We start from the raw sequence: 16,412 nt of genomic DNA on the forward strand, positions 1-16,412 counted from the left end.
TTGGGGACTATTGCATCATCTGGGTCTTTGGGGATTATTGCATCATCTGGGTCTTTTGGGTCCTCAGGGACTTGCATCATCTGGGTATTTTGGGTCCTCTGGGACTATTGCATCATCTGGGTATTTTGGGTCCTTGGGGATTATTGGGTCATCTGGGTCTTTGTTGACTATTGCATCATCTGGGTCTTTGGGGACTATTGCATCATCTGGGTATTTGGGGACTATTGCATCATCTGGGTCTTTGGGGACTATTGCATCATCTGGGTCTTTGGGGACTATTGCATCATCTGGGTCTTTGGGGACTATTGCATCATCTGGGTCTTTGGGGACTATTGCATCATCTGGGTCTTTGGGGACTATTGCATCATCTGGGTCTTTTGGGTCCTCTGGGACTATTGCATCATCTGGGTATTTTGGGTCCTCGGGGACTATTGCATCATCTGGATTGTTTGGGTCCTTGGGGACTATTGGGTCACCTGGGCCTTGATAATCTTAAACGGTCTTTAAAGGTCGAAGGGGTCTCGGCAGTCCAAAAAGTTAAAAGGTAGATTTCAATAGTACGTAATTAACACATACGTGTAATTAAGACAAAAAACACACACACCTCATCCATTTATAGTCGAAGAGCGTGGAGACAATGAACGGATCGCAAATTGTGGTTTTAAATGGCGTCGCTTCACTTTATACTCGTGTTCAGTTTCAAATCGGTTTACACCACAAATCCACTCACATTTACTTGTACACGACACCTAAACAAAAGGCTTAGTGTTTGAAAAATATTTTTATTTCAACATCAAAACATTTTCCAGATTTATAATCGCCATTCCATGTTTATTTCGATGGAAAGTACAGTCATCACATTTTAGCTCTTCCACCCACTGTGTTCTTCCCAATAGGGTTCACGTCATAGACACTTTCTACAAGACGACCTTGTTCTATCATTACAAAATAGAACTCGTTTAACTAGCAAAATGCAATGATTCACACACCTTTGCACTCCTGGTACCGGTGAGTCCACAGTAACTTTGGTGTGTGATATTTACAATGAAAACGTACCAAGGACTCCATGAGAACAAGCGATGGAATCGACGGAACGTTTGGAAAGCGGGTTCGTTTGGAAGGCCAGGCGGTCATTTTCTCACAGCACGCTACGCACATCAAACTACTTCCATTTTTAATCCAACCAAATGGTAAGTTATTTAATTACCTCCACCACAAAAGGTGGATGGAGGTTATGTTTTTACCCCTGTCTGTCTGTGAACAAGATGTCTCAAAAAGGTTGTCGACGGATTCGGACGAAATTTGGCAGAGATGTAGCGTATGTGACAAGGACGAAATGATTCGATTTTGGTGAAGATCCGGATTCGGATAGTATAATGTTTAAAGTGATTCTTCACCATGGGGCGATAAGGCCAAAAACGATACATAGCAGGATATCTCAAAAAGTTAACGGATTTGGACGAAACCTGGTGGACAGGTTGGGTGTGTGACAAGGACGAGTCGATTCGATTGTGGTGAAGATCTGGATATGGACTCGGATTTGCGAATTATTTAATTTGTGATTCTTCACCATTGAGTGACGGGGTTAAAACCGATACATAGCACGATATCTCAAAAAGTTATGGACGGATTTGGACGAAACTTGGGAGATTTGTTGGCGAGGTGACAGAACAAACCGATTAGATTTTGGTTCAGGTCCAGATGCAGATCTGGCCCATCAGTGGGATACAATACATAAACTATTCAGCCTGGCAGAGGTATGCACTCCACCGAGTACCGTTCTAGTTTTACTATAATACACATGAACTTGGTAATAATGACAAAGATGTCAATCACTGGCTTTGAATCCCCATGGATTTGACATCGAGGTAAATTGCTTTTATGTGTGACACAGCTCCAAACTTTACCAATATCTTCTTCTTTTTTTAATAAAGGGTCGGAGGTCAAATGTATAGAGGCATTTGATTAAATATTTAAAACGAGGAATGACTATGCAATTATAAGGTAAATTAGGCAAAGGACAAATTTGCACAACATACATCACCCCATCCGAGGAGGTAACACAGTGGACATGGAGTAGGCTGGTGTTAAGCGTCTTATGAGGAGTTTAGTCCAGATTCCCAACAAGATCCAAAAATTGATCAACTAAATGCGGAAACACCATAGCTGGTCTGTTTATAGCTGGGCCGAGATTGAAACCCAGGCCGGACACCTCAAAAGGAGAGCGCACATGCCTCGAGAGTATCTTGCCAGCCATAATTGTGTAAAAGCAAGATGGAATATAAATAAACTTCATTCTCACTCCATGGGAAATAAAACAGAGCATGGAATAAAATAAAATAATGTGAACTTGAATTTTTAAAGACTCCACTGAACATGGTCACCAAAATGTGTTCATCTCCCAAAATATCAAAAACCAAGATCTCCATGTCCCCCAAACGTGTCTCAAAGACCTCCGCGGCTCCTATCCCTCAATTGTTCTTCATTTTAATCTCTCGTTAGCTACCAAGATTAAAAGACGATTCAAAGCATGTATTTTCACTGGGCACGCCCTGAAGGTTTCTTTATCTGTACATTGCCAAATTCTCGTTCAAACATTCATGCAATAAGCTCCAGATTGTGCACTCTTGAAGAGCTAGGCCTATTACTACAACTACGGCTTGATAGCACAACGTTTCCCTCTTCTACGAATTATAAACCAATCATTGAAACGGCCATTTTTGCCCACGAGAGCCTCGCCATTTCTTACAGGTGGTACAACTTTCACCTGTTCAAGCCTGCACGTGTGCAGGTGGGGCTCGATCAACAGATCCCAAAAGCTTATGTCTGATCGGTTCTGCTGGGTTATGTGCCCCGGCCAGACCCCAACCCACTCCAGTCCATCATGTCCCCCACCCACAAAGTCTTCTCGCTATTTCACAATGTTTGACATTTTGAAACAAACATGGCCAATAAGAACAACAAAATCAAATGTCATTTTGCATGGACGGGACGTTTCCCCCAACTATCCGTAGCATTGGAAGACGTCAAAAAGATGCGCCCACCAGGATAAGATCCAACTGATAACGCAGATTTGGCGGATCTAATGTAAAGCTACAAGGCGGGCAGCATGACTACCTGGACGTTGTACCCTCTCTCTTTGCAGTGTTGAGAAACGCTCATTTAGCGTGAGCTTTGTCTGGTGAGGGGGAAAGGGAGAGATAAATTAAATGCACAAATGTAACATTACAGAGTGTTCAAGGGAACCACATTAAATTAACCACAGAGTGAAATGACAGCAATGGATAAAGTAGCTCGAGTGCGTGTTCGCGGATGGGAGAGACAACCTGATTGGACAACTGGCGGATGTTATAGCGTAGTGGAACACCCTTTGGCTGTGTCGGGGCTGGCTTGGCGAGCACCGGTGGACGAAGAGACCTTTGCTTATCTGAGCTGTACAAAAACGGTGCGAGAGATAGGATATGAGAATAACAATGGCTGGTTAATCTGGGAGAATAACAAGGGAAAACAAGGAAATTAGATGGAGGAAGAGTCCATTCCACCCAATATGGCTGAGCCACACCGACACTGCATTAAATAAGTCCGTCAACGCATCAAAACAACGTAATTTCATTGTGTGGATGAGAAAGGTGTTACAGGTCAAGGGATATCGCCAGCACATTAAACAAAAAATTAGTTTGTTTGGGGGGGGGGGGGGGGGGGAGAGATTGGAGATTTGTATGTATATATATACATATATATATACAGTGCATTCAGAAAGTATTGTTATGGTTCTCCGCCGCCCTTCTCACCCTTACCACGGGGGGATTAAGCCCCTTGCTCTTTCTGGGCTTGGCGGAACCGAGAGACTTGAAACGCCTCTTCCGGGCAAACGCAAGGTAAGGTTTCGGGACCAAGTCTCGCTCGTACCTAACTCCCTGCGCCGCCACGGAAGCGGGGAAGCAAGCCTCGCACGAGCCACGTGTGATTTGGGTACACCGAGCGGATTGAGTACCACGTGGTCCATGCAGTTTTTAGTAGTGGAACCCGATTCGAGCAGTTCTACTCGTACCACGCTTAGCCAATGAGGAAATCACGAGAACGATCAAATGGAAAAGGAAGAACACAGGTTTAATTATTATTCCCACACGTATGTACAATGATCGGTACGCAGAGACACACAGAGCAGCACTTAGTCAGTCTTATTCTTAACCCCCAGACTCAGGCCCGTCACACTCGCACAGGGGATTGCAGGCAGGTTGATGTTCCGGCCAAGCGTGTCGACGTGGTCGTCCAGGAACGGCCCCGTCCGGCTCTCCACGGTCCCAGCACGTCCCGCGAAGATGGCAAGCAGGCGGTGGAAGGATCCTCGTAGCGCGTCTCCCGAACAAAAGGCAGCCGATGAGGTAGAAAGGAAAATACGCGTCAGCGCGGCTGGCGATTACACAGCGCGCTATCACTCGCGTAACTTAATGCACTGTACGCGGCTCAGCTTCAAGCTCAACCGAGCGTTGCTTTATATTAGCGCGTATCCTGGTTCATGCGCGTCTCTCGCCACTCGTGTATCTCTCAAAGTCCTCTTCGGCTCACCGCGCTCCTTCAACTTCTCACCTCTTCTGTAACTTACCGCACTGCTGGAACTCAACTCTCAACTGCTGGTGCTCAGTCCTTCTGCTCATCAGTCCTTTGACGCTCAGTCCTCTTGGGGGCTTTGCCGAGAGACTTGAAAAGGCCTACCTGCGGCCTCACCTGGCCGACAAACTACCAGTGCGTACCAATAATCGGGTTATATTGGTACGCCTCGAACCTTCTCGAACCTTCCAACCACGCCCTGTCACACAGTGCTGCCGCCACACCCTCTGAGCCCTGATTGGCAGCTCGCGCTTACTGTCAGCTCCTCTGCCGCCCTCACTCGGCCCCACCCCGACCCTCCCAGGCCTGCCTCGTGTTAATTCGCGCCAAAATGAACCAAAGGCAGTACAAAGAGGCATGAGGCTAGGGAGGCGGGATAGTCAGTAGAAGTAGGACCTATTCTCCTTACTCTACTCAACGCAGAACTAACATAGGAAAATGACTAATCTCACAAATACTAAGAGATAACTACACTATCGCGAGGCTACATGTTGCTTGTGTGACTAACTATGAGGGTGAAATTTAACCTTTATTATACTGACTACAAAACTCAAAACCGCAACACGACCCGTCAGTCGTCCCCACTAAAATTGGAACGACCGGTTTTGAGAAAGATCTGGGAACTAACTTTTACTTTTACATGTGACATACAGATGTGGTTCCCTCTAACATTTACTCTAACCCGTGTATGCGACAGTTTTAAAACACTAAATATGTCCCACCTACTGCGTTGAGTATCTACTCTAACAGAATCACGCCCACAATTAACCGAATTGCGGAATTGTTCCAAACTAAACATATAGCCGGTGGGCAGCATTTTATATACAAGCACAAAACCTACTCTTATTTACAATTCTATGACCCAGGACCTGCCCTTTTTGGAAAGAAGATTGGAGGGGAGAGAAAGCACAGCAAAGCACAAAAACACTCATCAATTCACATTTTGCTGCTTGCTTCTTGCATCTTGCATCTTCTGTGTGCATATATCAAACCGGCAAGCCCCCGGACCGGCATACAGGCCATTCTTGCTCTTCAGGGCTAAGTAAACTTACAAATCTTCTCGTCCCTAGCACACCATAATAAAAACACACAAATTCGTTTTATTGTATTTATCTGCCAGGCAGGGCCAACTTTGGGTGGTCCGACTGTGTGACATTGATGCCACTCAAAAGAAGTGGTCCAAAGATGCAAGGTGAATTTGCAGCAAGGTGCTGCACAGCGGAGGTGTAAGGCCACAAAACTTGTGGTCCATAAGTGTATGTGGTGCAGCAAAGTGTTTGTGGCAGCAAGGTGCTGCACAGGTGCAGCAAAGTTATAACAAAATGATATGGCAGCAAAGTGCTGCACTGTTTGGCTGCACAGATGTAGCAAAGTGCAGCAGGGATGCTGCACAGTTCCACCTCCAAAATGGTCCTGGGGTGGGGGGAGAGACAAAGCACGACCAGCAAAGTGGAAAGGGCACAAAGGTACACAGAAAAACAAGGTAATGCAGCGCAGGGGGTGCGGAAGAGCGAGCAGAGCAGGCTCATCCCTATCCGTTCGTACCCCCCCAATGTCGCTTACACTACCCTAGCCCTTTTGGTATTTACAAATTCGTCTCTAAGTCCTGTCTCCCATATCCCCCCTCTAATCCAAATTCGTCTCCCAATCCCTCCCAGGAAGGAAGGAATGGAACAAACACAATGTCCTCTTACGTCATGATGCGTCTTACTCAAACAGTTCACTTGGCCTTGGTGTGGAGCTTCGTCCTCCTTGGTGAATGGCTGTGGATGATGCGAAGGGGATTTCTCAATTCCTAACTACACTAATGACATTTACTTTAAAACTACCCGGGGTTGTACCCTGCCAATCGGCCATCTTTAAACTATGTGGTTCTAAAAACCGAATTCCCATTGCCCACCTGGTGCCATCCAAATTTGGGTCTCACTCCCACTGAATTTTCATACTGTGCCCTTGCACAATTTCGGGGCTGGGTCGTGTGGCTCCACTAGCAGGTCCAACTACCTGCGCACCTCCTCCACTGAAGACGCCACCCGAGCTTACCTGCTCCTGCGACTACCTAAACTGGGGAAGGCCCCTCCTGGCTCTTTACCCCTGATGCCCTCCTTGGCATTGGGCAACCCGGGTCCTTCCCTTGGATCCTCGGGCCCCACTCAACAACTCACAACTACCCTAACTGGCTCCCTGAGCCTACCTGCGGCCTCACCTGGCCGACAAACTACCAGTGGCGGAGTGCCCCAATAACCATATGCACCAATTAAACCACACGCCCAGCCATTTCACCGACTCATGCACCCTCCAAAGCACTACTTGCCACTACCTGCACCACAGGTGTCAATATCCATACAAATTTTGCCTATACCCTCTACCTGGGTTTTACACTACCCCCCTCATGGCTTTCGCGAATGGGTTCCACTCTTCCCCCATTCAATCCTTCGCACCATGCACTCCACACCACTCATTCCACACCAAATATTTCGCACACCATTTACCTCACACACCTTTTTTCCCTCGCACACCTTTTGCGCTCACACACTTTTTTTTCATACAATCCAAACACAATTCCATTTGTTCTCAACACACAACTCCTTTTATTCAACACAATTCCTCACACATACAGCATCATCTGGCTAACTGCTTTTCCCCTAAAACTCGTGCTTCCCCGTCATCCCGTTACACTAAGCACTCCCTTCGTCATTATCATCCACCTAATCTCTCTACGTCCCCACGACAGTACAAATGTCACTACTTAAATCTTTTGTCTTCTACAGTCTGCTAAATTCCCTAACAATTATCCTAGCCCTCCCTTGGCTAGCTTCGGTGCCCCATGGAGGTAACCATGGCTGGCCCCCCATGTGCCGAACACTGCCATCCCCCTAATCTAATGCTCATGGGCCCTGAATCGTGTGAGGAATGGTGAAACTACCATTCCCCCACGTAGGGTACACTATTTCCATTCGTCCACTGCACTTGAGCCTCTCCGTGTGGAAATACATCGTCACGGCTCGGCTTCGAAAGGCCGAGCTATCCATGTGGTTGGTTGGTCTACTGTATGGGGTGTCCGTCCGGCATTTTCAATCCAGGGGAGGAGGCATGGACGGGCTGAGGTTCAGGGCTCCATCTCGGCACAGGGCCTCGCGGTCCCACGCACGATGGCCCAACCACGCACGGTCGGAGCATCGCACCCGCCAGGGGGCGCGGTTCCGAACTCTCCTACCTCCCCTTGAACCTCACCGTTCGCCTTTACCGCCACGGCGCGGCACCAACCATACAGGGTGGGGGCCGGCACGGGTCGTGCACATCGGTCCTTGTGACACGGCCGTGGCATCGATCCCCGCCGGTCCCTGCTGCACACAACTCACCGAGGGCTCACGTCGGCTATCCGTCGCGCTAAACGCTACCCCGGTCTGTGTCCATGCTTGAGCCGCGTTCTCACCACTCACGACCCACTCCGCACTCGTACACCTAGGCTTCCCAGCGCCTCCCATACACCCCCTTAATGCACTCTCCTGTGCACACTCTTCTCTTACACACTCAGGTGCACACCACCCAGGCGCACTCACGCCCCTCACACACTTCATTACACACTTTTCCTCCACACACTCCTTTACCGCACACTTTTCTGTTACACACTCTGTAACACCCACGGGTGTGCACTCTCCTGTTGCACACCGAATCCTCGTACACTTTTTCCCCACTCTCGGGTGTGCACTCTTTCGCACACTCTGTAACACACTTCTCTGACACACTCCGGCGCACACTTTTCTCGCTCACACTCGCGCTGCGGTGCACACTTTCCTCTCACATGCGCACCAGTCACCCACGTACACCGCACAATGGACCTTCCACGACCGCCGGGTTTCGTCTCGATCCCAAGCGCGCTAAAACCCTTTTCGCACCAAACACATTCCCGCCATTATTCCTACTCACCTTGGGGACCTTTTTCCCTGCCAGCACCTGCAAACTTTTTATTGAGTTAGCAAGCCCGACATCACGGTGCAAATACAAACTTTGTTCAGGCTCCATGTCTTTCTCCCGCGATATATTTCCCGACTCTGCCGTCTCTTCGGCCCCAATCATTTCTTTTATTTCAATTACTTCCTCGACGACCGCCGGCGCGCATAAAAATTTTCTGTCCAATTCGGCGACCGTCGGTTCTTTTACACCCCGTGTCGCGATTTCTATACCCTCGGTCAACTTAGCTGCGCTCTGCTCTAGCTCGCTCTCCACGCGCTCCTCACACCGCGTCACCTCGTCGTGTCCCAATGCGACGTCCTCGCTCAACCTGCGGCCAATGTCCTCCCCCAATTTTTCCATATCACACCTAGATTCCTCCCTCATCTTTTTTAATGTCTCCCCTTGGGTGTCCATTCTTTCATTTATTTTATTTATGTCATTCTTTTGGGCGTCAATTATTTCCCTTTTTGATTTGTCCCCCATTTCTTTCATTTCTTTGGTGGCTTTGTCACCTTGGGCGTCCATTTTTGCATTCATTTCCTTCATTTCTGCCATGAATGGCGTCATGAGTGAATACAGGTCCGAAACCGCTGGCACCGCGGGCTCGGCTCTCGCCGCCATGTGCGAGGCGCCGCCATTTTCTACCCCTGCTGCCGGCCCTTCTTCAATTCTCCCTTCGTCTAACAGCTCTTCCTGTGGGTCCTGGGTCATTAATTTCTCCTCTTCATCTACCCCCACCGGCATTCGACCGTCTTGGCTAGCCATGGTACGAATACAAAATTTTGAATTTAAAAAAAATTTTGGTCGCTCGCAATTTTGGGGCCAATTAGTCCAAAAAAATTTTGTTAGGGTTCCAAATCCCACTCCCGGACACCAATTGTTACGGTTCTCCGCTGCCCTTCTTACCTTTACCAAGGGGGGATTAAGCCCCTTGTTCTTTCTGGGCTTGGCGGAACCGAGAGACTTGAAACGCCTCTTCCGGGCAAACGCAAGGTAGGGTTTCGGGACCAAGTCTCGCTCATACCTAACTCCCTGCGCCGCCACGGAAGCGGGGAAGCAAGCCTCGCACGAGCCACATGTGATTTGGGTACACCGAGCGGATTGAGTACCACGTGGTCCGTGCAGTTTTTAGTAGTGGAACCTGATTCGAGCGGTTCTACTCGTACCACGCTTAGCCAATGAGGAAATCATGAGAACGATCGAATGGAAAAGGAAGAACACAGGTTTAATTATTATTCCCACACGTATGTACAATGATCGGTACGCAGAGACACAGAGCAGCACTTAGTCAGTCTTATTCTTAACCCCCAGACTCGGGCCCGTCACACTCACACAGGGGATTGCAGGCAGGTTGATGTTCCGGCCAAGCGCGTCGACGTGGTCGTCCAGGAACGGCCCCGTCCGGCTCTCCACGGTCCCAGCACGTCCCGCGAAAATGGCAAGCAGGCGGTGGAAGGATCCTCGTAGCGCGTCTCCCGAACAAAAGGCAGCCGATGAGGTAGAAAGGAAAATACGCGTCTCAGCGCGGCTGGCGATTACACAGCGCGCTATCACTCGCGTAACTTAATGCACTGTACGCGGCTCGGCTTCAAGCTCAACCGAGCGTTGCTTTATATTAGCGCGTATCCTGCTTCATGCGCGTCTCTCGCCACTCGCGTATCTCTCAAAGTCCTCTTTGGCTCAACCGTGCTCCTTCAACTTCTCACCGCTTCTGTAACTCACCGCACTGCTGGAACTCAACTCTCAACTGCTGGTGCTCAGTCCTTCTGCACATCAGTCCTTTGACGCTCAGTCCTCATGGGGGCTTTGCGCGAAGGGTTATATTGGTACGCCCGAACCTTTTTGAACCTTCCAACCACGCCCTGTGACGCAGTGCTGCCGCCACAGCCTCTGAGCCCTGATTGGCGGCTCGCGCTTACCGTCAGCTCCTCTGCCGCCCTCACTCGGCCCCGCCCTGACCCTCCCAGGCCTGCCTCGTGTTAATTCGCGCCAAAATGAACCAAAGGCAGTACAAAGAGGCATGAGGCTAGGGAGGCGGGATAGTCAGTAGAAGTAGGACCTATTCTCCTTACTCTACTCAACGCAGAACTAACATAGGAAAAAGACTAAGCTCACAAATACTAAGAGATAACTACACTATCGCAAGGCTACATGTTGCTTGTGTGACTAACTATGAGGGGGAAATTTAACCTTTATTATACTGACTGTACAAAACTCAAAACCGCAACAGTATTCAGACCCCTTCACTTTTTTCACATTTTGTTATGTTGCAGCCTTATGCTGAAATTGTTGAAATTCATTTTTTCCCTCATCTTCATTCAATACCCCCATAATGACAAAGAGAAAACAGGATTTTATAAAGTTTTGCAAATTTATTAAAAAGAAAAAACTGAAATATCAGAGTAGTTAGAAATATCTGAAATACTAGAGTTAGCCAGACCAGAAGAGAGAAAATGTCATCTCCTTTTGCTTTTCCTTGGGCGTCCCCATGACGTCATCGTCTTGACCAATCACCCAGCACCATCGAATCGTCCCAACCAATCGTCCTTCGGGGCGTGGACTCATGGCCATTCTTGATGCCCAATGACGAAGCTCGGGGTGTAGCCTGTCAATTCCGGTCCTCCGAGGTGGAGCCTAGCCATCCTTCGGGAATGTTTGGATGATGTCGGGGTTTACTTGCCGATTGACAAATGTGCTGGTTTCTGTCTGCCCTGGCAGCGTGGTTGGCTAATGGAGCCCATCGCGTGGCCGTCTGAGTTTTATAGGAACATTACGGAAAAATCACAGGGAGACAATACATACTGGGGATAAATAGCACAAAACCACCCTCCTTATGGTGACATGCAAACACTCTTAACCTGAACATTTACCCTGGGCTTCTGGGCTTCTCCTTCGCGTCACAGGGTCCATACTAAAACCTACGCATTCCTACTTCCCTAAGGTATTTCATGCCTACCCCCACAAACGTAAGAATATTAAGAACCAAAGTGGTCCAGGCCTTTTTGGAACACGCTATATGTTAATGAAGAAGAACAAGTATGTGGATCATTATCTTTTTTTCTCTTTGCTGATGATACAACTATCATCAATTCCAATCCCAGTTGCGACTGATCAATATTCTTAAGTGAGCTTAAGATTTCATCCTGGTTGAAATCTGACAAACTCTCTATAAATTCCAATAAAACGAAGTGTATGTTCTATAGTAAATACACCAAACCTCTGCTTGACACTATTTCTTCTGTTTATATTGACAATGAACCCATTACTATTGTTTAGTGAACAATTTTTGAGGTGTTATCTTGGATGACAAACTTAACAGAATAATCATCATATTTCACCAATTGCTACGATTATTTCTCGGAGCACTGGCGTATTGTCTAAGCTTTGTACCTTCCTTCCTTCCTTACTGTATTTTACTCTCCCTCTATAATACCTCAATTCTCCCTTATTTTAACTATTGTAACATTGTCTGGGCTCGCTCTAGTGAAAATAAACTACACACGCTCTCAATTATCCAAAAGCGTGTGATTAGGATCTGCACCCTATCTCATCCACGTGACCATACTGCACCCCTTTTAACTAAACTTAACACATTGACACTTTTTGACATCAATAAATTTCATATTTATGCACAAGGATATTTATGTACAAGCATATTAACAAATATCGCAAGTCTTTTCATCTTACTTTACAGCAGTCCATGATATGCACACTCATTTCACTAGATCGTAAGACAACTTGTATTTACCTTTTATTCGCATGTCATACTCTATTATTACACGACGTTAATATGGGCCTCGTCTTTGGAACAGTATTGATGGAGCAGAGAAAGCACAGACGTCTGTGGGTTGGTTTTAAGTCTGCTTACAAACTAAATTTGATCTCGTTTTATTGAAATAGTTTTTCTCACTTATTGATTTGTTATTCATTCTTGCAAGCGTTCACCTTATTGTTATTTCATTCTCTTTATCTGTTTGGTATTGGTATTCACAGTATTCTTGACCATTTTTTCCTTAATCCTTTACTATTCGGTACTTTGGTCTAATTTATCGTTTGCCATTTGTATTGTTCGTCCATAGGCATATAAATACAAGCTTGGCTTCTGAATATGCCTCCATATTTGCTTCTCCATATGTTATTTCTGATTGGATCCTTGTGAGTTCATCAAGTTCTGGAAGTATTACTCTGTATATTTTTGTTCTATTGTATATATATTCGCAAATATGGAAATAAATGTTTTTTGAAATTGAAAAAAACAATTGAATTGAAAAGTATATAAAACTAGATGGTATTCATAGAATACTTACCCTGCGCAGTCAACTTGGTGCGAGCCAACTATTCTGGTTTTTGAAGGTTTTATTTTATTTTATCCATTATGTCTGCCAGACCACATGAGCGATGACATCATAAATTTATATTTTCTAATATAATTGTTGTGTAGATCATGCTCAAAAAATTTCAAACTGATCAGACCAAACATTGTCCCTGTCGAATTATGACATCATAATTAAGGCACCAATGACATCATCGTTAACACTTATTCCCCATGCAGAGTCCTTTACAATGAGCCACGTTTAAATTTTTTCCATTGAGCGGTTTGGGAGATATAGAGGTGTAACATTTTTCCAAGATGGCGTCCATAGCATGTTGTCTATGACATCATAAGTATGAAGAAAAATTTTTTTTCTGGGAGGAGGCACTCCTATGGTAAAATTTTGTGCCAATCGGACCAACGGTTGCCGAGAAAATGAATTTTAAAAATGCAGACATGCTCATACGCCTCACATACGCAACAGAATGCTTAACCCTGCTTTTCGCTTCGTTAGTGCAGGATAATAAATTTGGAAATTGAAGTAGTTTTATTTTTTCTGGACCGTACATATTACATAATCATGTGCAAGTAATATCCACTTACTACAAATAAAATATATGCAGGAAACAGTTTATGGATTTTAATTTATTGAATTAATCAACACCAGTTACAATAATGTGAACAAGAAAAATGAGCTTGTTCCCTGGACAAAATCAGCTTGTTGTTCCCTGGACAAAATCACAGACTGGTCAAACAAGTGGAACATGTCTTTCAATCCTGACAAATCTCACACTCTTACTATGTCTCTCCGAAAAGATCGACTGGACAACCCTCCCATCTACTTTCTCAACAATCCTCTCCAAGAAGTTCTGTCGCTGCAGCTTTTGGGTCTCACTATCTGCCATGATCTTTCTTGGGAAAACCACATTTCCAAGCTGGCCTGCAAAGCCAGTCGCCGACTGGGCATCCTCCGTCGTGCGAAGTCCTTCCTTGGCACACCTGAGCTCCTCACCACGTACAAGGCTTTCATCCGCAGCTCAATGGAATACTGCTCTCCCCTCTGGGCTGGTGCTCCTGCCTCACGCCTAGCTCGTCTTCACGCTGTTGAAAGCAAAGCATTCAGAATCATTGGAATCTCCCGCGATGAAGCTAACTCCAAGGGCCTCTCACTCACTCACCGCAGGCAGGTTGGTGGTCTTTCCGTCTTCTACCGACTCCTCTCCGGCCTTGCTCCCCCAGCTCTCTCTGTGCTCTGTCCCCCAAATATTCCTACAGGTCGCACAAGATCTGCCAGCAAGCCTCTGATGGTTAAACTGCCGAAATCTCGGCTCTCTGCTCACCTTCACTCCTTCATTCCTCTTTTCTCCCGCCTCTGGAACAAACTCCCACACTCCCTTCAATCCCACTCCTCCCTCCAGGTCTTTAAAACAGCTGTTCACCACCATCTCTTATCTTCCCCCATCCAAAACCTTGATCTTTTCTACCCCCACTAATTCACCCCAGATCCACCTTGTTTGTAATTCCAACTTCTTTCCTGGTAGTCCTGGCAGTGTCCATATGTTTTATGCCTCTCCCACCCCCTTTCCCATGCCTCCCCCCCAAAGCCCTCTCCCTCCCACAGATCTCTCGATGTCTCCATGTCTCTCAGTTCCTGCTCTAAAATGTTGTGTTGTGTTGTGTTGTGTTGTGTTTGTGTCCTTCCCCCTCTCTCCCCATCTTGTCTACCGCTCCCGATGTTATTTGTTCTATGTGTCGGTTTGTCGGTTATGTGTCGGTTTGTCAGTTTGTCTTTCTGTGTGATAAATGTTCGCTCTTTCACGAGCCTCGATCTTTTATACAAAAAAAAAAAAAAAAAAAAAAAAAAAAGAGCAATCAGAGATTGCAAACCCTCACCAGCATGTATTTTCAGTGGTTTTTAAGGCTTTTGTGTTAAAAGAAATATGGCGGCCAAACCACGTGACCGATGACATCATTATTTTTTTCCTCCACTAATTTATTCCTAGATTATGCTCAAGAAATTTCATCTTGATCGGATGACGTTTTGTACTTGTCAAATTATGACGTCATAATGGAGGAACCTATGATATCATCATTCACAGAGGTTATTCCACATGGAGAGTTCTTTACAATGAGCCATGTCTCCGTTTTTTCTATTCAGTGCTTTCGGAGATATAGAGGTGCAAAGTTTTTCGGTTTTTCCAAGATGGTGGCCGAACCACGAGACCGATGACTTCATAATTATTTTCTTTCTCCACCAATTTATGCCTACATGATGCTGAAGAAATTTCATCTCGATAGGATGAAGTTTTGTACTTGTCGAATTATGACGTCATAATGGAGGCACCTATGACATCATTAACATATTTTATTCCCCGTGGAGAGTTCTTTACGATGAGCCATGTCTCAATTTTTTCGATTCAGCACTTTCGGAGATATAGAGGTGCAAAGTTTTTCGTTTTTCCAAGATGGCGGCCAAACCACGTGACCCATGACATAATCATTATCATTAAAAAATTCTACAGGTGGACTTGCACCTATGGTGAAAATTTCCTGTCACACGGACTCAAATGCAATACCCCCTCCTCTGGCGAGGGTAATTACAAGAAACCACAATAAAATTAGTTAACATGTGAAATTACTTTTCATCAGCTTGTTCCCTAGCTTGAAAGTTATGAATGGGTTCAGAATAGCACCAATAAAGCAACGTTGAACAGAACAGCGTGTGAAGATCCAAACTCTGCGAGAAGAAGAGGACACTACGGAAAAAATAGCAGAAAAGCTAAAGATCTCCTACAATCGTGTGAGGTACACGTTGCAACAGGTGAAATAAACTGGCTCGTTACAAGAAAAGGTCAGGAAGACCCAGAAAAACCTCCCCAACGCATGACAAGCACTTGAAGTTGCTCAGCTTATGTGAATGAATGAATGAATGAATGAATGAATGAATGATCGTTTTAAGGCCATTTTCCCCGCTAGAGCAGGGGTTAGCCTTGCGGGCCCCATGACAATCATGGTTCCCTGTTTGAGGCAATGTTTTTATGGCCGGATGCCCTTCCTGGCGCCAACCCTTAGTCGCCTCTTACGATGCGCAGGGATACGGTGTACCTATTCTAAACCGGGGTACACACCAGGATCATTTATCCCAGCAAGCTGGTACTCAATTATGAGTACCCAGCAGCAAGCTTATGTGCAGGAAGAAAATGGAGTCAGCAGCTGACAAATGAAATGAGAGCAGGCCTGAACATGAACATCTTGTCCAGCACTGTGCACAGAAGGCTGATTGCACAATGTCTCCATGGCAGTGTTGCAGCAGAGAAACCACTGCTGTGACCACAGAATAAGGTGAAAAGACCAAGATTTGCAAGGCAAAACCAATATTGCGCAACTGAATAATGGAATCAGGTACTCTGCTCTGATTAATCGAAGTTTTAACCTTTTAGACCCAAGAGATGCCAGTTCGTACACCGACAACCTGGAGAACATTACGATACACAATATTTGCAGCCTACTGTTAAACACGGGGGTTCTATCT

The 16,412-nt window shown here is 46.1% G+C and overlaps 1 protein-coding gene across 3 annotated transcripts in view; it reads right to left on the minus strand.

Annotated features, from left to right (window-relative positions):
• Nucleotides 1–762: 762 nt before the first annotated feature.
• LOC137425375 (UAP56-interacting factor) overlaps nucleotides 763–16,412 on the minus strand; it is a 62,736-nt gene continuing 47,086 nt past the window's right edge. For all 3 annotated transcript variants that reach the window (XM_068113760.2, XM_068113758.2, XM_068113757.2), the window contains 2 exons: nucleotides 3,327–3,432; nucleotides 763–3,178 (listed from right to left, as the gene is read on the minus strand). In XM_068113760.2, coding sequence (XP_067969861.1) covers nucleotides 3,083–3,178; nucleotides 3,327–3,432 — 202 coding nt within the window. In that variant the 3' untranslated portion in view covers nucleotides 763–3,082. The remainder of the gene's footprint in view (nucleotides 3,179–3,326; nucleotides 3,433–16,412) is intronic.

This window comes from Myxine glutinosa, chromosome 4, assembly GCF_964187855.1.
Source record: "Myxine glutinosa chromosome 4, kmMyxGlut1.1, whole genome shotgun sequence".
NCBI classification, from domain to species: domain Eukaryota; kingdom Metazoa; phylum Chordata; class Myxini; order Myxiniformes; family Myxinidae; genus Myxine; species Myxine glutinosa.